General features: G+C 33.5%; 3 protein-coding genes and 1 non-coding gene across 7 annotated transcripts; 1 reads left to right on the top strand and 3 right to left on the bottom strand.

The window, feature by feature from the left end:
• Nucleotides 1-97: 97 nt before the first annotated feature.
• On the bottom strand, nucleotides 98-1,548 carry LOC149726965 (cytochrome c oxidase copper chaperone-like). The gene is made up of 2 exons (XM_089890160.1): nucleotides 1,180-1,548; nucleotides 98-663 (listed from the first exon to the last, which is right to left on the bottom strand). Exons 1-2 carry the CDS (start codon nucleotides 1,329-1,331, stop codon nucleotides 579-581), a joined length of 237 nt encoding a protein of 78 aa, XP_089746286.1. The 5' UTR covers nucleotides 1,332-1,548; the 3' UTR covers nucleotides 98-578.
• Nucleotides 1,549-1,619: 71 nt separating this feature from the next.
• On the top strand, nucleotides 1,620-4,896 carry LOC149726964 (heterochromatin-stabilizing protein CFDP1-like). 2 transcript variants are annotated; one of them, XM_089890155.1, is made up of 8 exons: nucleotides 1,620-1,821; nucleotides 1,897-1,969; nucleotides 2,041-2,137; nucleotides 2,600-2,727; nucleotides 2,942-3,013; nucleotides 3,438-3,543; nucleotides 4,158-4,243; nucleotides 4,594-4,896. In XM_089890155.1, exons 1-8 carry the CDS (start codon nucleotides 1,761-1,763, stop codon nucleotides 4,682-4,684), a joined length of 714 nt encoding a protein of 237 aa, XP_089746281.1. In that variant the 5' UTR covers nucleotides 1,620-1,760; the 3' UTR covers nucleotides 4,685-4,896. The 2 variants fall into 2 exon arrangements, with proteins under 2 accessions (XP_089746281.1, XP_089746280.1); XM_089890154.1 differs by having other exon boundaries at nucleotides 2,041-2,149.
• LOC149726962 (sodium/nucleoside cotransporter 1-like) lies at nucleotides 4,815-21,225 on the bottom strand. 3 transcript variants are annotated; one of them, XM_089890139.1, is made up of 16 exons: nucleotides 20,968-21,225; nucleotides 19,385-19,450; nucleotides 16,074-16,219; nucleotides 15,175-15,266; nucleotides 14,506-14,695; nucleotides 13,790-13,931; nucleotides 12,723-12,914; nucleotides 11,811-11,952; nucleotides 11,012-11,157; nucleotides 10,510-10,640; nucleotides 9,827-9,995; nucleotides 9,087-9,155; nucleotides 8,088-8,307; nucleotides 6,997-7,095; nucleotides 6,287-6,401; nucleotides 4,815-5,527 (listed from the first exon to the last, which is right to left on the bottom strand). In XM_089890139.1, the coding sequence occupies exons 1-16, from the start codon at nucleotides 21,085-21,087 to the stop codon at nucleotides 5,437-5,439; spliced, it is 2,130 nt and encodes a 709-aa protein (XP_089746265.1). In that variant the 5' UTR covers nucleotides 21,088-21,225; the 3' UTR covers nucleotides 4,815-5,436. The 3 variants fall into 3 exon arrangements, with proteins under 3 accessions (XP_089746265.1, XP_089746264.1, XP_089746266.1); XM_089890138.1 differs by lacking the exons at nucleotides 19,385-19,450; nucleotides 20,968-21,225 and adding an exon at nucleotides 17,331-18,254; XM_089890140.1 differs by lacking the exons at nucleotides 19,385-19,450; nucleotides 20,968-21,225 and adding an exon at nucleotides 16,904-17,282.
• On the bottom strand, nucleotides 10,176-10,260 carry LOC149726963 (small nucleolar RNA U6-53/MBII-28). The gene has a single exon (XR_016386314.1). It is a non-coding gene; the product is annotated as a small nucleolar RNA U6-53/MBII-28 (small nucleolar RNA).
• Nucleotides 21,226-21,608: the final 383 nt, after the last annotated feature.

Below are 21,608 nucleotides of genomic sequence, written 5' to 3'. Positions count from 1 at the left end.
CAGTAAAAATGCGCTCTACCACGCACCGAAAATGAACAGTACTCACGACGGTTTCTGTAGATGTTGTTTAGAAATTGAAAACAAAAGTGACGTCATCCCCAAATATGCTAGTGTTTATTGGACCGTAACATGAGAAACGGGAACTTCAAATGTTATTTCGACCCCGAAAATTAGAAGACAATTTTTGAATTTTCAATACCGAATTAATAATTTATTACACACACAATATTCGGTGAAAGTAACCAAAACTGATGGGATTATAATTTGTGTAATTAAAAATGGTAGATTTCAAAAAAGTTGCAAAAAACAGTTTAGTGTGTAAATTTCTTTTTGGCAGTAGTTGTTTTTTTCTAAATCCTGAAATGTGATATGAGATTCCTTGTTATTCAATAAAAATAAACAATTACAAATCACAGCATAAAAAATGTATTTAGCAATGAGGTCCCTCTCGCAGTAAGGGATGATAAATATATTTAAAAATGACAAAAAGAGACTAAACATACAACAACGCGAGGCACCAGTTACTAAACTAACATACAAGACAGTTGCAATAACAAAATCAAAATGTGAACATAATGTTATATATTAAAACCAAGATCTCTAAGACACTGTTTATGCGCTTGTATAAGGTCACCGCAAGCTTCTTCTCCTCTATTTACAATGCTGAAACATAATAATAAGTTAAGAAATCAAACATGAATGAAATGAATGTAATGAATGAATGAATGTTTCATAAATTGGGCATGTTTGTAGTTTAAGAAAAAAAAATGTAACTTCTTACTTAATCCTCAAGTGACCAGAAAATGACAGTCGTTAAACACGGGTGTTCTGTTTTATACACATTCTGCCAGCTTACGAGTTACCAAGTATGTTAGTTTGTGGATGAATATTTTTTGTTGTTTTTTTTATTTGTTTTATGAGTAGTTGATAATTTGGACAACCCAATAGTGACCAGCACTGGGTTGGAGCAATTGCAGTTAAGTGTCTTGTCCAATGACACAAAATATAGTATACTTAAAATACAGTAAAACAATATAGGTTGAACTTTTTCTGTGTTGTAAATTTGTAAAATACCACAATTATTTTATTTGAAAGAATATATTTTGCTAAGTTAAGTAAAAATAGAAGAACACAGAACTAACAAATACTTTTATTGTTAGTAACATAAAAACAACATACCATTCATCTCTTGCCGTTTTAGTTTCCGGGCAACAACAGCAAGGCTTCAAAGGCTTTCCATCTTTTCCAACTGGTCGCTTTTTAGCTGGTTTGCTCATTCCTTCAGGACATTGTGACGGTGGTGCCGTAGCATTTTGTTGAATTTCCGGCATTTTAGTTCCTTCTGTGGATTCGGCGACCGTTTTGAGGGTTTCAGAAGTTTAAAATCCAAACTGTATTACTCGTGACGTAGTTTGGTTGATGACGAAATACCATGCCAATCCCACTTGTGACGTCACGTTTACATGCTTTCAGTGTTTCCAGAAATGTTTAATTTTATATTCTGGATAGCAAAGTTTTATTTTTTTAAAGATTTTAGGATGTATATCAACTACTGAATGTTAATATTGAAGTATACCAAGTGGGTCATAAATTAATCAACTAAAGTTTTACTTGTGTTATTTTTACTTATTAACTTTCAACTGGCATCACTGTAAATTTGCTTGTGTGCTGTCCTCTGCAATGACAAAATAATAACAAACGTAAAAGAAATCTCTTCTACTTCGTCTGTTCTCACAATTTTGTAGTTAAATTTTAGGAAAATGTCGTCCAGTGAAAGTGAGCATTCATCTGAAGACGAAGACTACGTTCCAAATGATGCAGGTAAACCTTTATTTTATACCTTGCAAAAACCTCTCACCATACCCTATGAATTACTACGCATTTGTTTATGTATAGAACACTCTGGAAGCGACAGAGAAGACGACAAAGACGAAGCTGTCGATAAAACACTAAATGATCATGAAAATAAGTAAGTGTATGATGAAACTTTGGTTTGTTTTTCCTGGCAAACATGAAATTCATTGCTTGTTTTGTAAAAAGAGAGGAAAACGAAGTTGAGTCTGAAAAAGCAGATGAATTGTGGAAAAGTTTTAAAGAAGATACCAAGTCCAAGAAAGAACCATCACCGAAATCTGATGTAAATAATACAGTAGGTCAAAACTTGATGATTTCCTGTAACCTTAGAAACTTTGTATATAAGACATGGAATGAATTACATTGTTTGTAGTTTAGCATTGGTGGGAAGCGACTGCCTGTAAAAGGCTGTAACCCAGAGGTAATGGGTTCAAGGTTCGTCGCGTAATGGGTTCAAGTGCTGGTCACTAATGGGTTGTCCAAGTTATCAGCATGAAACAATGAAATATTCACCCACATATAAAGTAACATACGTGATAAGTGTATAAAACAGAACACATGTGTTTAACGACTGTCATTTTCCAGCCACACCAGGATAAAGGTAGTTACATTCATTCACAACAACAAAAAGTACAACTTATATTGTTTTAATGTATAGTAAGTATACCGTAATTAAAATATGTATTATTTTGATTTTCGTCACTAATGGGGTTGTCCAAATTATCATTATTATTTTTTCTTTCAGGTTGAGAAATCTACCGAAAAAAAATCAGCTGCAATACCTGATGAGTCATTATTACCGAAAACGAATGACTCATCAAAAGATACGGTGACAATCACAAAAGTTTACGACTTCGCTGGAGAGGACGTAAAGTGAGTCAGCATTTTTTAATATGATGTCATATCAGTGTGTGAATGTAACTTGCTTTATCCTCGTAGGGCATGAAAACGACAGTCGTTATAAAAGTTATACCAAGTGTTCTGTTTTATACATTTTGTGTCCCCTAACAAGTGTTCTATTTTATACACTTTGTGTCCCCTTTTTGTTACCCCGTATGTAACTTAAATTATTCCATTACTGTGCTAGAGTAACGAAAGAAGTGAAAAAAGACTCAAAAGAAGCAATTGAACATTTAAATCAAACATCATCTAACAGTAGGTAAGTTTGTTTCATTATTACAGAAAGCACTTTATTAACAGCTGGAAAAAAATTCTGTTAAAAATTCCAAATATTTTTTGATTCCTTCTAGGATAGGTTGTAGTTTACCTATTGGCTAGGATTTTTTACAGTTTAAAAACGAATCAATTTTTAGCCTGAAACGGCAAAAGTAAATTTTACATTGAGTTTACAAAAGCGAAAAGACGGGTAGTAACGGTAAAACAACAGTTGTTAAACATGCTTATTGATAAAAAAGAAAGAAATAACGTTTTGGATAAAATGCAAAACCGTGACACCCTACAGCAGCGCATACAAAAAAGTTTAAAAACACCTGTGCCCTGCAGACAATACAACAAAAATTAAGTAAATAGTATTTAACTACATGTATATTTAACTGTACATGTTAAAGTTACATTTTTTTCAGCAATACTACAGACAAACCAGGGATCAGTAGGTTCAAGAAACGGCCAAGTGGAGGGATAGGGAATGTGCTTGGTAAACTAGGGAAGAAACCAAAGCTAAGCACCTTGGTAATTCAAGCTTGACTTTATTAGAACAAATGTGTATGCAGTTTCTCTTGTTTAAAAATTTAGTAAATACATACATATGATACCACCGGCACCATAGCACTGTTGGTTAGCGCAACTGCCTCGAACCCAGAGGTAATGGATTCAAGGCTCGTCGTTGCTACCATTGTGGGCATATGTGTCTTTGGGCAAAACACTTAAGGACAATTGCTCTAACCCAGTAGTCACTAATGGGTTGTCCAAATTATCATCCATAAAGTAACAAACTTGGTATCTCGTAAGCTGGCGCGTGGTGTATGAACACCCGTGTTATAACGACTGTCGTTTTCCGGCGATGCGAGGATAAAGTAAGTTATGTGGGTGAGGTCCTACAGCGTAGCACACCATAGGTCCTAAGATTTAGGCCAGGATTGGCCCTTTACCCCATGTATACATATGCGACATGATACACATTTATTTGATACGTAGGTACTATAGAGTAAGATGGGATAACGCTCGCACTTAGCACCTGACATCGGTCTTCACGAGAAGGGGGGAGGCTAAAGTTCTCTACAAATATTTTTTGTTTACCAATCAGAATATACATACATGTTCTGATTGTAAATACTTTACCACAGGAGAAGTCAAAGTTAGATTGGAATCAATACAAAGCGGAGGAGGGAATTGACGATGAATTGAAAAGCTACAACAAAGGGAAAGAAGGGTAAGAACTAAGAAGTAGACAAACTGCAGTTTATTATTGTAAATATTATAAATTAATTTAGCTTTCACGTCTGGTGCTACAGCACAGTTGGTTAGCTCACCTACCTATAACCCAGAGGTAATGGGTTCAAGGCTCTTTGCTGCTACCATTGTGAGCGTATGTGTCCTTCAGCAAAACACATTGGGTCAGTATTCAGTAATGGGTTTATCAGCCATACGTTAAAAATCTGCAAAAATATTCACCCACAAATTACACCTTAGTAACTCAAGCTGGCACAAGATGTATAAAACAGAGGGCCTGTGTTTAACAATCTTTTCCCAGCTCCGCGTAAAAATTTATATTTGTTTTAGGTATCTAGAAAAAATGTCATTTTTGGAACGAACCGACATGAGGCAGTACCAGAATGAACGAGATATTCGACAAAAAATAAGCCGCCGATGAAGTATAAGATCTCTATGTTTGAAAACAACAGGATTTCTTTGAAGGCAAGATGCACGCCGCGCAAGAAAGTGGAAATTTGATGGAAAAAATTGACTTTACTGAAATTTTTGTAACAAAAAAAAACAGATCCTACATTGCAACTAAATTGTTTATTTTCGATTTATCTCGATTTAAACAAAACTGGAATTAAAAGCAGAATTCATGCAACACAATCTGTACATGGTAGCATTAAAATGCAAAACAATTTTAAAGTTGTTGGAATCTTTGTAACACCAACAGCTCTTACTACGGAAAAAAACCAGCAACTAAACAGATTAATATTTTAGCAACAGTGATACAAAAATGAAATTTGGAACTTTGGAACTAAATCGCTGGCAATGTCATTCAACACAGTTAAGTCACGTCAGACACTATATAGTCAAAAAACAAAGTGTAATTTCTTATCAGTAAATGTGCACAATATGTTACATACACTAAAAAGGCTGAGCAAGTTACGGATTGGGTAAAATATTGTGTCATACGAGTATAATTGTGTCATTTGAGTAAGGTAACTAAAAAACAACTGCTGAATTTTTTCAATTTAGTAGGCGATATTAAACAAGGCAGCATATAAATACAAACACTAAAAATTCACAGCAAAAGCTAAAAAAATTTGAAGGGTATCAGAGTTTAGTAATATGCTGCGCTGTTGTAAGCTTAGCATTACTGGGCATGTTTAAAATTAACCTCAAGCATGTAACTATAAGCCTAGATTATAAGCATCTATTCGTACAGTTCAAACTGTAAGGAGTACTTGACCAATCATAACTACAGCAGTTCAGGCAAGCACTGGTATTAGTTGCCCTGAAAAGACAATTTGTCTTATTGATTTGTAAATAGAAAAATTTTTATAATTATTTTGGGCACATTTTTGAACATAAATACCCTTTATCTCAGTACTTGCTTAAAACCAGTCACAAATTCCAGATTTTATTTGTAAATAGAAAAATCTTTATAATTTTTTTGGGCACATTTTTGAACATAAATACCCTTTATCTCAGTACTTGCTTAAAACCAGTCACAAATTCCAGATTTTATTTGTAAATAGAAAAATCTTTATAATTTTTTTCCAGGCACATTTTTGGACATAAATACCTTTTATCTAATTGTTAAAATAAGCCGCATATTTCAGATTTAAAGCAACTAAACTCTATATCCAAGTTCACAAATATATTAAACATTTAAACTACCTAATACCATCTACCTATTTTGGTGTAAAAAAGAACTTTTTAATTTCAGTCAGTCATAATGTTTAAAAAATTCCCCACAAAGTTACAGGCGTATTAACTCGTAAGCGGGGACTGTCCTTGTCTTGCAATGCGTAGGTAAAAAAGTTTCATTTAATTGTGATATATTTTGTCACTTGGTAAAAAAATTTATTTATTAATTCAATTTGAAAAATATTTTGTCACTAGGTGAAAAAGTTAAAACTATTCATTGAGTTTGTGAAATATTTTGTCAACTGGTAAAAAAAATACATACATTCATTTAATTTGTGAGATATTTTTGTCACTAGGTAAAAAAGTTACATCCATTTATTCAATTTATGATATTTTTACTTACCCGGAATAAATTTCTGTTGAGCAACACTGCCATAACCGAGCAGGTTCAGTATTCGTCCAATTAGAAGCAAGTAACATGTGGTCGCATACGATTGGACGAGGTGTGTAAAAGAAACCTGGAAATAGAATAATAATTTACTCAACATTTTTTAGAGACTATAAAATAAATTAAAGAGCCCATGGTGCAAATTTTTTTCCACCCTTTAAGAGTTTTCTGGCGAACCAAACATTTTGTTACAAAAAATATACAACACATTGTAATTTTTAGGTGTAAATTTTTATTTAAAACCAAATTGTATGCCTGTGGTTTGGGCTCTTTGATTTGCAGTTGTTTTTTACACACCTTGAATAATTACATAACCAATAACTTATTCCAAATTTCATAGCAAAATTGAAAGCGTATTATTTTTCAACACTCAAAAGTCTAATTGAAATCATATTACTAATTTGTCAGTAACTATCAAGGCATGCAACCATTGATTAAATTAGGAGACAGACATTACTCTTTTGCATTCAGAAATTGAAAAAAACACAAGCAATTAGGGCCTGGACTGCTAGCATTTCAGTTTTGTATTCAGAAATTGGAGAAACAAAGGCAAACTTGGGCCTAGACTGCTAACATTACAATTTTGTATTCAGAAATTGGAAAAACAAAGGAAAACTTTGGCCAGACCAGACTGCTAATATTTCAGATAAAACACCCATACATACCAGCAACACAAGCATTGAGAATACTGACAAATATTCCAGCTATCAAAGCTCTGATCACAATCTTAGCCATCTCTCCTTGTCTCTGTGGGGCCATGCTACCTGTATTTACAGTGTTGCGAGTTATTTTCTAACAGTGATGCCAATAATAAAATCCTATTTCTGGCACATTAGATGCCACACTTTCCTAGGCGAAGAGGGTTAGGTACGAAGCTCGACGCTGCCACCATTGGGGCATGCATATGTGGATAAATAAGCTAAATTTATTCATTCCTTTTATACAAAATCTCAGTATTAAAAATACCTAATTATTTATAGTAGGATGGGGTAAGATGGGACATTTTTGGCGCATAATATCCGAATATTCTGATTGTGTTTTAAACAATTAACAACGGTCTATGGGAGTTCTGTGCATATAGTTTTATAATTCTTTGAATGTTCCTTGTTTACTACCACATGGGACGAGAAAATAGAGTTAGAATATGTCCCAACTTTCCCCATCCTACTAACAGTACCACCCATATTTAGACTTAAGTTACATTTATTCATTTGTTCTATACAAAATCTTAATACTAAATATATATATGTATTTTTTTGGTGAGACCACTCTATTTTAACTTAAAAAACTATTGATGCCAAAGCACTCTTTAAAATATTTTATATTCAACTGTTGCCTAAATGAATGAATGTAATTTCTTTATATTCAAAAATATCTGCAAAAGTTGCAGGCAACACTGTAATTTTACCTAAATTGCAACACTGAATTGATATCACTTATATTTAAACTTATAAACTTTACAGTATTTATGTCAAAGCATTCTTTAACATTACTTATTAAACTGGTGCTCAAATAAATAGATGTAATTTAAATAATTTCAAATATCTGAAAAAGCTGCAGGCAACACTGTAGATTTAATTAAATTGCAACACTGAATTGATACCACCTATACTTTAACTTCAAAAACTTCACTCTATTAATGTTAAAACACTAAAATACTCCGTAATAATAACAAACTGATGCGCAAATATCTGCAAAAGCTGCAGGCAACACTGAAGATTTGATTAAATTGCAACACTGAATTCAACCAACTCACCCAGCCCACCAAGCATGATTCCCAAAGAACCAACATTTGCAAACCCGCACAAAGCATAAGTGACAATAGCCTCTGATCTTTCGTCAATCCAATTTACTGTACCATTATTGGGGCTAATGCGTAATATAACTCCACTGTCTCTGGCTTTTATCATACCAGCTAAGGACTCATAAGCGATGAATTCATTGAGGAATATCTTGGTCCCTATTAGCTCAGCAGCCTGTTGGGATAGAAGGACAAAAGTTGTGTATGAATGAATGTAACTTTTTTATTCTTGTGTGGGGGTGGGGGGTAACGAAAGTCGTTATAACACGGATGTTCTGTTTCATACACCTCGTGCTCGCTTACGAGTTACCTCATTTGCAACTTTGTGGGTGATTATATTCTTGTAAATATTTTATTTTTTGTTTTATGTGTTGCTGACAATTTAGACCACTAGGTTGGAGCAATTTTCATTTAGTGTCTTGCCCATGGACACATACGTCCATATTGGTAGCAGTGACCAGACTTCTCTTAAAGTTTATTCAAATGTCTGGTGCCATGGCACAGTAGTTAGCACACCTGCCTTTAGCCCAGAGTATATTATGACTCTTGTAAGTGTATATTTCTTTGAGTAACACACATCAACCGCTCTAACAAAGTGGTCACTTAGGGGTTTTGAATGAATGAATGAATGAATGTAACTTACTTTATCCTCGCGTGGCCGGAAAACGACAGTCGTTATAACACGGGTTTAACACCTCGTGCCAGCTTACGAGTTACCATGTATGTTACTTTGTGGGTGATTATTTTTTTTGGATCTTATAATTTGGACAACCCATTAGTGACACTGGGTTGGAGCAATTGTCATTAAGTGTCTTGCCCAAGGACACATACGCCCACAATGGTAGCAACGTCGAGCCTTGAACCTATTACCTCTAGGTTACAGGCAGGCGCGCTAACCACTATGCCACGGCGTCGACTTTAACCTGTATGTACTATATTCTGTGAAGAGTTTACCTTGAAACAATCTTTCCAAGCGATTCCCATAAGATAAGTGACGGGCATAAAGATATACGAACAAATCAACTGCAATAAAAACAATAAAACTCTTCATGATTTCTAATAAACACAAACTATTGTTATGATAACTGAGGACTTGGAAGCTATAAAAGTTATTTAGGGTTTCTGTAGGGGGTAGGGGTAGAGTAGGCACAATGTACAAAATAAACTGAAACTGTTTCAGAAGTCCCTATTAAAACTCATAAATGCTTTGTAATTGTAATTAGATTTTTTTGGCATTTAAAAAAAAAAACACATTTATAATTTTCTTTTTAAAATTTGGTTGTTCTGCAAAAAGTTCCAGAGAATACAAGTGTTTTTTTAACCCTAGGCATCAAAGTGGGCAGAAATAATTGAATCTTTTTCTATGCCATTTCTATAAAAAAAGGTTTGTTGTAATGTTTACTGTTTTAGTGTTAATGCAGTGCAGAGAAATCCAGGGTTGGCCTGACACCTTTCCACCCCAGGTTTGGTGCCTTAGACCAGATGCCTAGATTTATATTAGAATGGGGGTAAGATGGTAAATGTTTTTATTGTCGTTTCTTGCCCCATTAATTTGGTAATAAACAAAAAATAATTACAGAAAGAGCTTTGTTAATTGTTCAAAACACGATCACGAAATATGAGATCTTTTGGTGCAAACTGCAAACAGTATCCCATCTTACCCCACTGTCCTATATTTCCTAAAACTTACTCACTTCAAAACTAAGCTGTGGGCAATCCATGAGACCACCAAACCAACTTAAAAAGCCATTGACAGCAGAAAGAAGAGCAAGAAACGCGATCAAATTTCCACCAATGTTCAACACTAGAGGAATTGCTTGAGAAGCCCCAACAAATGCTGCTTCTATAATATTTCTATGTTCCCTGTAAAAGAATATATCGAGAAATTAAAATTAATTTTTTTTTAAATATAAAAAAAATTTGAGTATTAAAAAAATATTAAAAAAATATATTAAAATTAAAAAAAAAAATTACTTTTATATTAAAAAAAACATTTACTGATAGGATTTTAAGTAAAAAAACATTAGTTTTTCTGTTTGGGTAATGCCTCAGAATCATGAGAAAGTTGTACTCAGTGGAAAATAAACAATTTTCTCTCAGTATTAGCATGGCTGGATCATCATTGGCAATATTTCGGCGCCGTGGCACAAAGGTTAGCGTGTCTTTAACCTAGAGGTAATTGGTTCAAGGCTCAATGCTGCTACCATTGTGGGCGCTTGTGTCTTTTCATTAAATAAAACCTAAAAGTTCCAAAATTTACCCACAAAGTTACATACGTGGTAACTTGTAAGCAGACACAGGTCTATGAAACAGAACACCCGTGTTATAACAAAAAACTGTAATTGCACTTCAACAAGAGAATAAGAAAGTTAATTACGTTTTTTCGAGCAGAAGGCCGGCATGAGACCTAAACTTCGATTTTTTTGTTTCTGGATAAACCAGTTTTGAAACAGCGAGTGCGCAAGGTGCCGCCATCACACACGCTGTGATCACGTATACCGCTTGTATCTAAAACAACAAGTTTGATCACATTATAAATGGTAACCAAGTGCCATGGTATAAAGGTAGCCATCTGCCACTTGAGGATATGGGTTCAAGATATTAAAAATTCAAAAATACTCATTAGCAAATTTATGTCGTAACTCATAAGAAGTGATAAGGTGTATAAAATAAAACAACTGTATTATAACTCGAATTAAAGACTGTCGTTGCCCTGCTACTAAAGAATAAATAAAATAGATTCATTCAAAAGGCTGTAAAAAAGGCATTTTGCAAAATTAAGCATAAAAACCTATTCTCTATTAAAAAAAAATTTAAAATACTATACTGAATGTAGCTCAAGGAAGACTCTAAAGATGCATATGTTGCATTACACTCACCCCAAAACCCAGATAAGCACCCAACACACTTCCAGCAATTGTTCCAAAGCCAGCAGTCATTACAGCATGTAGTTCAGATGTGGTGAGGTCGTCCAAATAAGGGCGGATCAGTAGTGGGGACTCGGTCTGGCCAACGAAAATGTTCCCTAGCAAAGAAAACAATCGATTAACTTTATATATAAGACTTTTTTGACCTAGTCAAGTAAGACCAAAAATCAAACTAAAACTGTGCGTAAATTTTGGGTAGGACCATAAAATAGGCACAAATTATTTAAGAGTGCAGCTTTTTTGCTCAGAGCATATGCCTAATTGGAAATTTACTCAGGTTATTTTTTTCCTTAATCTACTAAATAGGTAGCTTCACTAAAAACAACATCAAGAGGGCTTTTCACCTTTGCAGCGGAATTTGGGTAATAAATGCTATTTTACAGTCTTCACTCTTTGGTATTATCAGGTATTTTAACATTTAGCATAATGTGGCATACCAAAGAAAAGAGAAAATTTTGTATATGAATATAGAAAAGCTCATATGTTTTTCCCTTTTTTTTATTCGCTGTTTGTTTTTTGAAACTTTGATGGTATCTTTAGATCACATTTGATCATTTCTATCAATACACAACTTTTAATTTTTTTTCGGTATCCCCTTTGAGCTACAAATTAAAATACTATCATCCAAGACCGCTAAACAGCATTTATTACCGAAACCTCAAGTAAAAAACTAATTTATTTTGTCGCTTCCCTTACAAAAAAGTTTGTATAATATCCCAAGTCCCAACATGCCAGCATTGTTTTCTCTTACCTGCTGCTACCATAGATTCAGTAGCCGATGTGTTTAATGTCATCTGCATAAGCCAAGCTATCTTGAATATGAGCCACTGCATTGCTCCAAGGTAATACAGGATGGAAATAAACGCACTGAAGTAAATGACTATAGGAAGCACCTACAAAAGAATTTTATAACTAAATAAATTTTTTACAAAAAAACATGATTGAATCTTAAAATTTACAGTCCAGAGCGTTTTAATTAAAGAAGTAAACGACTATAGGAAGCACCTGCATAAAAATAATTGTATAACTATATAAATATTTTACAAAAAAAAACTAAAAAAACCATGATTGAATCTTAAAATGTACAGTCCAGAGCATTTTAATTAAACGATGAAATGTGATACAGTTACATTCTTCTATTTAAACTTTTTACTTAATTTTTTGTTTAAGAATTCTTTGACACTGTCAGTATTCCAAACTTACAAGTATTAGCAAATTAAATGCGATGTGACTACATTTGTATGAAGGATTTTACTAAAAATCAGCAAAAAGTAACTTTATAAGTTTGAAGTTACAGCTAAACATTTTACAAGTAAATTTCTAATTGAACTAAACAGCAATCTAAACCTTCCAAACTACCAACTTTACATAAAGTACTGCATATATTATACTATTAATTACGATTAAACATAAAAGGTCGCGAAATTTAAGATAACAAAAGAGGGTCAAAAAAGTTTGGGGAGTAAAGTATCAAATTTTACAAAAATAATGCATTTTATTATTCCCAATAATATATATATACATACTAAAAAAAATGCACACACAATTTTGGGATATTAAAATTATTTAAAAAGGGGTCAAAAAGTTTGGGACGCCATGGTCTAAAAACCATAATCCTTATATCCAGTATTATGGCAGAAAACCATTAACATTGGAAACAAACCTTGAAAGCAAAAGCATGGTCCAGATAGTTCTTTCCAAACACAAACGAAGCCCCGGCATCTACATAGTTGATAAAAGTCTGTGCTAAACTACCAAGCCAGTTAAAAGCATCAAAACCAGCTTGTGTACGAAGGATGATCATTCCAAGGCAAACTTGAATAAACAACCCCCAAAACACAGGTCTCCAAATAACCTGTAAGTGACAGGTGATTTTCTTTATAACAAAGGAAATAGTGGGTTACCATGCTTCTATATAAAATATATATATATATTTACATAGTAGGGTGGGGGAAAGAGGGAAAGGGGCATTTTTCATTCTATTTTCTCGTCCCATTTGGTAGTAACAAAGAACATTTTAAGAATTATAAAACCATATCCTCACGGCTCCTATAGACCGTTGGTAACTGTTTAAAACACGATCAGGATATTATAATATTCTGTGCTAAAGGTGTCCCATCTTCCCCCATGCTACTATAATAAGAGTTATTTTGGGGTAATAATGAGCTGAAGAGTCTTATAAACACGTCATGTTGCATGGGGTTTCCATATAAAAAAGTTAGTTTAATATAGGAAAACTACTACATGTAATAATGAAGTCATTTTGGTGTAATAACCAATTTAATAAATGTCAGATCACTTAAGCCTAGGGCCTAGTGTCTCTTTAATAAGATTTATTCCACACTTACTTAGTTAACAATAGTAAAAGATATTTTCCCTATTTAAAATAATTACATGGGAAACTAAAATACTTCCCCTTGGTAGTAACAGGATTGAAAATAGGTAGCTACATTATATTATGTATTAAACTGTACATAATATATATAGAGAGAGAGAGAATTATCTGATGTGTTGTTTACTATACATAGGAAATGAATGCAAACATTCAAAATGTGATCCTATTCAAATTGCTGCATTCCTGCTGGGTCTACTGGCAAAGTTATTTAATAAAATCCCACAATAAAATCCCACACAACAGTATGGCACGCGTGTTGTTTCCTATCAAAACTCCAACCCAGTGCTCTAACACAGGAAGCACGCATATAGGATTTGCGTAAGCGGTAAACTGACCCGACTAGGATATTTTGAAGTGATGAACAATCCGAATAGGAAAACCAAATATCCCGCGCCAGAAATAAGTTGTTCCGGACGTTTTGAGGTGTCTATCGCAATCCATGTAGCCAAGCCTGCCACCACTAATGCAACAAAAACCCTGGAAAGTTTTTTTTAAATTTTTATTTTGTGGAAACTTAAACACTGTTCAAATTTAACATGGATGATCTCAGAAATTGTTTAAATCGGCCAAAAATATCAATAAAATCAGCTCAGTGGTTGAGTAATGAAAGTAAACAAACATTCAATGGGAAACAATACTAAATATGTTTGAAGTTTATTACACAAACTTGAATGTACAGTTTTTTTAAACAACAATTCAATTTTTAAGGGTTTTTTTGTACAGTAGACCCTAAGTTTCAATTCAATATAACTACAATTACTTTGTTATTTTTGCTACCAGGCATAATAAAAAATGAAAATTATATTTCAGTGGCCCATCTGGTATAAAAACGTGTCCTATTTCTGACGTATCTTCCGCAATCCAGCAAGACTTTATCGGGAAATGGAAATAAGATGTCGGAAATAAAATAACACGAGGGAGTCGTTTACTACCAAATGGGACGAGAAAACAGAATAAACAGGTGTCCCATCTTCTCCCACCCTACTATACAATAAAATATGGTATATAAATATATAGTATATACCCAAAACTACTATACCACCACACATACCACTGGATCCAGAACATGTTCCTTCCACAAGATTTAAACACAGGACGCATGTGGTGAGTAATTGAGTCACCAAAATTATCACGAAGAAGAGCGTACATGTTGTACACCACCACCACCAGCCATATTACAAGAAGAGTTAAAGCACGTTGAAAGTTGGTTATTAAAGCGGCAACCATGTATGCTGTTACACCTGTGAAAAGTATTTGTATATTATATTAAAGATTTTTATAGAAAATGTTTTTGTAACAATTAGAATTTATTTAATTTATAAATGTGTTTTATAATTGACTACTAATTGGATTATATTATATTAAAATCACAATATAGAGAATAATTAGGAATCTAGGATACAAAAAACAAGGATTTTTTACATAAACAAATATAGTAGGGTGAGGTGGGAAAAGTTGGGGCACTTTTTTATTCTATTTTCTCATTCTAGTAGGTAGTAAACAAAGAAAATTCCAAGAATTATGAAACCTTATCCTTACTACTCACACATACTGTTGTTAATTGTTTAAAACAGAATTAGGAATATTAGGATATCTGGATATTATGTGCTTAAGGTATCTTATCTTTCCCCACCCTACTATATAACCTATTAAACAAACTTTGTACATAAATATTAAATATAAAGGTTTAGAAAAAAAAAAAACTCAACTGTCTACTTACCCAAAGCAAGGCAAGCACCAAATATGAGGAGAATGAGTCTTTTATTGAGTGTTACAAACTTTGAAAACATTTCGATTGGTAAAACAATACACCTGTGATGTCATAATGTGATTAATTGTAGCTGGAAATACCAAATTAAATAAAAGTGTTAAAAAAACAAAAAAAATATTGACATCGTTTGACGTACACTTTGTTTGGGTAGGCTATTTGGTTATTTGCAAGAATGGGCCTACTTAATATATTAATAATAAAAGTAATAAAAGGCTTTATTTGTGTTTTTAGTTATGGTAGAAAAGATAAGAAAGAAAATTTAAAACAGGCTTCAAGTTATAAAAACATAGTACAATTGAATTGTTAAAAAAGCCTGGTCGCAATACAAGTCAACCCCTAACAGGCGAGCCATTTATTTAGCAATATACATTTTGGATTTAACAACAGTATATTCAAATACTGATGTATAAGTGTCCATGGAAACGACTTCAATGAACAACAATTTCTTTTTAAAAATATAGGTGCCCTAAGGTGGAAATATTTAGTATGCCACCTTAAAACATCTACAATAATTTATCTATAGGTTACAGGTTTTATAATTTGAAGGTGATAAATAGCTAAAAAAACATAAATTTCAAAAAGTATAAAAATTTCTATATAAAAAAAGAGTGTATAGTACTGTGGGGTAAGTAAGATGGGACACCTATAGCATATAATAGCATATATTATCCAAATATCCTGATCGTGTTTTAAACAGTTAACAACAGTCTATTTGGGTTGTGAGGATACAGTTTTATAATTCTTTGAATGCTGTTTACCACCAAATGGGATGAGAAATTCAAATAAAAAGGTGTAACATCTTCCCCAGGAATCCCCACCCTACTATAAATATATAGATAAAAAAATACCGTAAAACAGGATTGGTTTGCACAAAATCCATTTCGTCATCGCTGTCGTCATCTTTGTTCATCTCGATCTTGGAGGCGTCAGGTGATGACATCAACTTTTTCTGGCTTGAATCCACTCCTGTCGAATTTGAATCTGCTTCGTCCGACTGTAAGATAATCAAATGAAATAATGTATATTATTCATTTTCCAGTAACTGGGCAATTTATGTAAATTTTTAAGTAATTTTTTTGGGAGGGAATTTTGAATAATTTTTGTATTATATGGTTGAAAATTTAGAGTTTAGACAACCAACAAGGACTAATGGTTTGGACAAATTGCTGTTAAGTGTCTTTACCAAGGACTCCGACGCCAACATTGGTAACAGCATTGAGCTTTCAATACGTAAACTCAGAGCTTAAGGCAGACATACTAACTACTTTGCTGGCTAAATATCATGAAACAGAAGCGGAAAAATACAGACTGTTTGTTTAAATGATTTCACCATCTAAACACACATATCTTGCGTAACCTATTGACAAACATGGCCGTAAAAGGTTCTGACACAACCATAAAATTGTTCCCTTGGTTTTTGCACAAATAAATTTCCGTTTGTTTATATTTCTATACAACAAAACGAAGAAAACCTTAAATCCCATCAAACAATAAAATCTTATTAACTATAAAGACTATAGGCCTATAATATATAAACATTGTATAAAACACATAAAGAAGTTAATATATATACATCAAATTTTGCAAAACTAAACTTTAGAAGTCCAAACAATAAGGATTACACATGACTGATAAAATCTAAATCGAAGCATCTTTTAATATAAGTGCCATAACCTACCAAATTATCTTCTGGCATAATTTATTCTTAAACCAATTAATTGTAGCCCTGCCGGAGTTCACAACTTTAAACTAAGTCAATACAGTCAATGTACATGTTTTATGACTTGTTATAATAAGAGCACTGCTACAATCATAACATACTGAAATCAAGTAGGTTAAACAGGGATGAAACAACAGACACTATACAAACTATGGACATCATACCACCAACTACATTCAGTGACGTATAACGGTCATAGGAGTTCGGAAAGAAATTGCAAAATGAATTTTAAATTTTTTTTTAATAGAATGTAGAAATTTTAGATTTTTTAACCTTGTTAGAAGAAAATGAGGGGAACTACAGCAGACATGGGTGTTTCGGACAGAAATTAAAAATCGAATGTAAAATTTTTTTGAAATAATGTAAGAATTGTAAGTTTCCTAACCCTGTTGGAGGAAAATGAGGAAAAACCAGAACTATCTTCATTTGGGTCTCCAATGTTGACGATAAACGAGTCTCGGCCATTATTTCCATTAGGGGGCAGTAGAGGTAGGGCTGATTCGTTCAAGTCAGCCTCTTCAGCGGCGCAAAGATCTTCCACTGACGTTGGAAGATTTGGTTTTGCGAAGAAATCCACAGAATATTTGGCTTCGTTGTGGCAGGATGGTACGGGGCCTGACACCCTTCGCACTCGGCTCATAGCGGTTGTTATTTGGTTTATTTACAAGCTACTTTCAGAGATAGTGCTGTGGAGTTAACAGTAGGTACTTTCATGTAAACACGGCTTTGACGGCTAAAGCGTTAGAAAGTACATGGTAACTCGTAAGCTGGCACGAGGTGTATGAACACCCGCGTTATAACGACTGTCGTTTTCCGGACACGCGAGGATAAAGTAAGTTACATTCATTCATTCATTCATAAATAGCAAATCCAACCAGAGACAACTATAAAAAATATAGGAACTAAACGTTTACACTAAAACAAAGTAAACCAATTTTTAAACCATTTAAAGGCTGTAATTATCATAAAATTTAAGTTTTTCTTGTTTTAATAATCCAACTGTACGGCTTCTATTAATCTATGACTGATTACTGGAACTTGGCTATATTGAATTACATGCGTTTCGTCGCATAGGATTTCGATTTTTCGGCCAAATACGGAACACTCAAGTTTAGAATGTTACTATACTTCCTTCTGGTTCTGGTAAAATACCACAAGCCTGTATTCTCGTAAACAAAAAGATTCTACCCCGCCAATTTCGAAACGTTCGCGCTAAAATTCGAGACCAGTTTTAAAGCACGAATTGCGCGTTTATCGAACCGGCTGGTATGACGTCACTTTTACTACACACGTGTTGTGCTTTAAAGGGGGACAAAAAACAAATGGAAATTCAGTTTTTCCCTTAAAATTTAAAAATACTTTCTTTTTTAATTTTTTTTTAACATAAATTAAAATTTAATTTTCGTTTGATTATTTTTAAATAAAACTCTTATTTATTTCAAAAATATTTTACAATAAAATAAAACTTTACCTTTGTACTACTTAAATTTCTCGCCAAAATATTAACCAATAGCGTGAGGTTATTTATGAATGAAACTTACACGCCCTAGAAATACTTCACATAGTGTTCAATCATTAACTAGACTTTACTATAAATTAAACTTTTGTGAAATCGTTAATATTTAACAACATTGCGCGCCACCCATTTATATTAAACACCGCTTTGCGTTGTAGTCGTTGTTTATTTAATAATTTTACAGCCGATTTTCGTTAGGAGCAGACAAAACGTAAAAATATTTAAAAACATACATTTTAGAAACTTCCTATACCTTTGGTACATAATCATTAATGCCGACTCATTTCGTTGTCAAATTATTTTACAAAAGTACTTAACCGCTAGATGACTCAGTGCGCTATCGGCAAACTTTAACAGCTTGGGTGTGGAAATATTGCAAAAAAGGATAATTACATTGCATTAAATGAAATTGTGTAATTTTTCCATTATCCAGTCTTCCCGAGTATACCTTAATTTATAGTAAGCTAAATCAACCGATGTATTCAAAGATCACCGCCATCATTTTAACACATATAAAAACATTCCATATTAATCTTATCATACGAAACTAAATTTACAACAGCAGAAACGGAATTTTTACCTTGGAAGCGAATTTTAGCACAGAATACAATTCTACAATGTTACGAATTTAATTAAAACGAATAATTTGTTATAGATGAGACACCTTTTCATTCTATTTTCCCGGCTCATTTGATAGTTAAACAAACAACATCCAAAGAATCATGAAACCGTATCTCTCGACCCCCACCGGCCATTGTTTTTGGTTTAAAACACGATCAGAATACATGTATTTGGATATCATGTACTAAAGGTGTCCCGTCTTCCCAGCCTACTATATACAACTGTCGTTTTTTCCGCCGCGCGAGGGTAATCAAGTTACAATCATTCATTCAAATCATTTTGCCGAGTATATTTCAACTTACTTTCTTTTTCGCACTCGGTAGTTCTCCAGTTTCAATGCCATTCTCATTATGGCCAACCGCATCACTCTGTGTGAAAAAAGAACGTTACCTTTTTGTATATACTACAATGGGGTCAGCTATAGTGGAATGTGCGCTAGTTTTATACAATGTTTATTATTGTCAATGATCAAGTCGCACGTTCGCTACTAATTAGATGCTTTCTGTATGCTACATTTTAAAATGTAGCAGGAAAGAGTAAAATGTTCAATGTGTTATTTCTCATTGAAATTCCCATTTGGCAGTGAATTACGAATATTTACAGAATTATATAACGTATCCTTACGGCTCCGAAAGAGCGTTGCTGTTTTAGAAAATATGGATATTTTGTCCTAACGGTATCCATCTAACCCCCATATACGTTATTATTATTTTTTATAACGTCATTATTATAGTTTTAGATTATGAAGGGTATGCAAAACTCTTGGTTGAAACGCAATGAGCCTTCAAGCACGTAATGTTTTTATAACAGCTAGTTTTTATAAGTAACTATGGCAAGGAGTTTCTCATTGGCAAGCCACTTAACGGTCATTTGCTCCGACCAAGTAGTCGCCAATTGGTTTAAAAAAAACCTTCAGTTGTTTTTGCCAAAATACATACGAAACGTCACCGACTTACAGCTAGTTTTTTGATTACATTAAGAAATCAATTTGAAAATTTAATTGGTTCTTTTAACTTTAAGCTTAAATCTTTGCATTGCAATTTACATATAGAAGGGTGGGGAAGATGGGACACCTGTTCATTCTATTTTCTCGTCCTATTTGGTAGTAAACAAAGAACATTCAAAGAACTATTAAACTGTATGCGAATGACTCCTGTAGACCGCTGTTAATTGTTTAAAATACGATCACAATATTATTAAATCGTATCCTCGTGCACGACTCCAATATACCGCTATTAGTTGTTTAAAACACATTTGGATATTATTTGCTAAAGGTCTCCCGTCTCCGCCCATAATACCATATAAGATAGTCGGCTTCGAAATGTGTTTTAAAATGCAGACACATCCGTACGCAACACCAATCATGTAAAATTAGACTTATTTACAAAAAAATTGGATCGTCAAATTTAGATTTTCTTTACGGTTGAACATGTTTTATAAACGATTTAAATCTGGTCCTAGTACGGCTATATAGTGGGGTGGGGAAGATGGGACACTTTAAACACAAAATATCCAAATATACTGATCGTGTTTTAAATAATTAACAACGGTTCATGGAAGTCGTAAGGATATAGTTTTATAATTCCTTGAATGTTCTTTGTTTACTACTAACTGGGACGAGTAAATAGAGTTAAAAAGTGTGCCATCTTCCCCCACCCTACTATACTATACGGGGTGTGTACAAACAGCAACGATTTTAATATTGAACTGAGGCAAGCGCCATTGCAGAAGGCATGTTTTTACAGAGGTGGCTTATCTAAAGCAGATAGGCATGTTCTTATTAAACGGATACGCCAGCGGCCACGAAACACAGATAAAGGTATAGGTATATTGATTAAACCACTGTATTTGACTGGCTTGTATAGTAATGGTAAAAGTATATTACCAAAAATGCTTCGTTCAAAAATCCCACTTGTTTTTCGCCAACTGGAACATTATTCGGCGACAATGTGACCTCGGGTGACCTCTCGAGTGACGTATGACTGCTTACGTCATGTTTTTCCATTGTAGCTAAAACTGACGTCAGAGATGACTAACTATATATTTTACTTATCGAAAATCTAGCACTGCGCACACGAAAACACGGTAAGTATGAAACCTCAACTTTTGAGAAATGAGTTTAAATCCCTTGCAACGTAAAAGTAAACCAAATTTAACGAAGCAGAAAATCAGGTCTGCTTCTGCTGCAACCACAGTCAGAGTGTGCCGGAGAAAGTAAAATCACCAAGGCGTAGCTAACCGTTTTCTAGAGCAAGACATTCAAATTCCAAAAGTCTGCAAAAGTTAATCTACTTAAATATTGAGGGCGTCTTTTGTGTAAATCCATTGTAACCTTTGCAGAAGATTTTTGTTTAAAATAAAGACAAACTGCAAACACTGCTAAACTGACAAAATACAATTTACTTCGGTTAAATCTGTTTGCAACACAAAACCGTATACGAATCATACCTTTCAAAGACTGTGCGGTTTTGTTTAGACCTTCGTTGGCGTCGGTTTTAATTCTAAATACGGACTTACAGCAAGAGA

This window comes from Ciona robusta, chromosome 12, assembly GCF_009617815.1.
Source record: "Ciona robusta chromosome 12, ASM961781v2".
In the NCBI taxonomy this organism is placed as follows: Eukaryota; Metazoa; Chordata; class Ascidiacea; order Phlebobranchia; family Cionidae; genus Ciona; species Ciona robusta.
The sequence above is the reverse complement of the archived record's forward strand: the minus strand, read 5'-3'. Positions and strand labels throughout refer to the sequence as shown.

Bases quoted from the DNA above. Each gene is read 5' to 3' on its own strand.
- LOC149726962 (XM_089890138.1), bottom strand. From the start codon at position 17,585: ATGAGCCGAGTGCGAAGGGTGTCAGGCCCCGTACCATCCTGCCACAAC. The intron at 12,915-13,789 runs GTCAGTTTACCG...TGTCACTTACAG, and splicing joins CTTCAAAATATCCTAGTCGG to GTTATTTGGAGACCTGTGTT. The intron at 9,996-10,509 runs GTAATTAACTTT...ATTCTTTTACAG, and splicing joins GGCCTTCTGCTCGAAAAAAC to GGAACATAGAAATATTATAG.
- LOC149726964 (XM_089890154.1), top strand. From the start codon at position 1,761: ATGTCGTCCAGTGAAAGTGAGCATTCATCTGAAGACGAAGACTACGTT. The intron at 1,822-1,896 runs GTAAACCTTTAT...GTTTATGTATAG, and splicing joins CTACGTTCCAAATGATGCAG to AACACTCTGGAAGCGACAGA. The intron at 1,970-2,040 runs GTAAGTGTATGA...TTTTGTAAAAAG, and splicing joins CTAAATGATCATGAAAATAA to AGAGGAAAACGAAGTTGAGT.
- LOC149726965 (XM_089890160.1), bottom strand. From the start codon at position 1,331: ATGCCGGAAATTCAACAAAATGCTACGGCACCACCGTCACAATGTCCT. The intron at 664-1,179 runs GTATGTTGTTTT...ATTATGTTTCAG, and splicing joins AAAACGGCAAGAGATGAATG to CATTGTAAATAGAGGAGAAG.